The 742-nt window shown below is 59.2% G+C and overlaps 1 protein-coding gene across 1 annotated transcript in view; it reads right to left on the bottom strand.

The window, feature by feature from the left end:
- Window positions 1-575, bottom strand: part of LOC107665220 (RNA polymerase II elongation factor ELL2-like) — a 28,338-nt gene extending 27,763 nt beyond the window's left edge. The window contains exon 1 of the mRNA XM_016456003.1: window positions 297-575. Coding sequence (XP_016311489.1) covers window positions 297-575 — 279 coding nt within the window. The remainder of the gene's footprint in view (window positions 1-296) is intronic.
- Window positions 576-742: the final 167 nt, after the last annotated feature.

Here is a 742-nt window from a genome sequence, read left to right as displayed (position 1 = left end):
GTGCCGCCGCCGCTCAACGCATTCCGCTGCTGGCCCCCCGAGTACAAGCCGCTAAGCTGCTACCCAAGCTGACCCCCCATGATGATGTGGAAGCATTCTTGCAGATGTTTGAAACAACGGCAACCTCTGAAGGATGGCATACAGATGACTGGGCACGGGTGCTGGCTCCCCTGCTGACGGGTGAAGCCCAGTGTGCATACTTCGCTCTTCCCGCCGCCTCCGCCGATCAGTATAAGGAGGTCAAGAAGGAAATTCTAGCCCGCCTGGGGTTATCCTCTATCTGTGCCGCTCAGTACTTCCACTAATGGGAATATAAGCCCCGTCTGCCAGCCCGTGCCCAGGCCGCCGAACTCACGCAGCTCACGCAGCTCGCGCAGCACTGGCTGCTGGAGGGGGCTCCATCGGCTAGTCAGGTGGCGGAACGCGCGGTGATAGACCGTCTTCTCCGAGTCCTTCCCCGCATTTTGCACCGTGACCTGCCAGTTGGAGCTCCAGAGGTGGAAGTGAAAGTAAATGGAAAGCCGTTCCGGGCCATCCTGGACTCCGGCAGTGCGGTCACTCTGGTACAGTCTCATATTCTCGCCCCACGAATGGAGTATAAACCCTTCCTCCCCATAACCTGTGTCCACGGAGATGCATGACAAGTTCCCGCTCGCAGGGTGATCATTTCTGCCGCTTCCGGGGCCTGGCCTGTGGAAGGTGGAGTAATGAAGGATCTTCCCGTCCCCGTGCTGATCGGAAG

The sequence above is a fragment of the Sinocyclocheilus anshuiensis genome, unplaced genomic scaffold, assembly GCF_001515605.1.
Source record: "Sinocyclocheilus anshuiensis isolate Anshui unplaced genomic scaffold, SAMN03320099.WGS_v1.1 scaffold587, whole genome shotgun sequence".
Classification (NCBI taxonomy): domain Eukaryota; kingdom Metazoa; phylum Chordata; class Actinopteri; order Cypriniformes; family Cyprinidae; genus Sinocyclocheilus; species Sinocyclocheilus anshuiensis.
The sequence above is the reverse complement of the archived record's forward strand: the minus strand, read 5'-3'. Positions and strand labels throughout refer to the sequence as shown.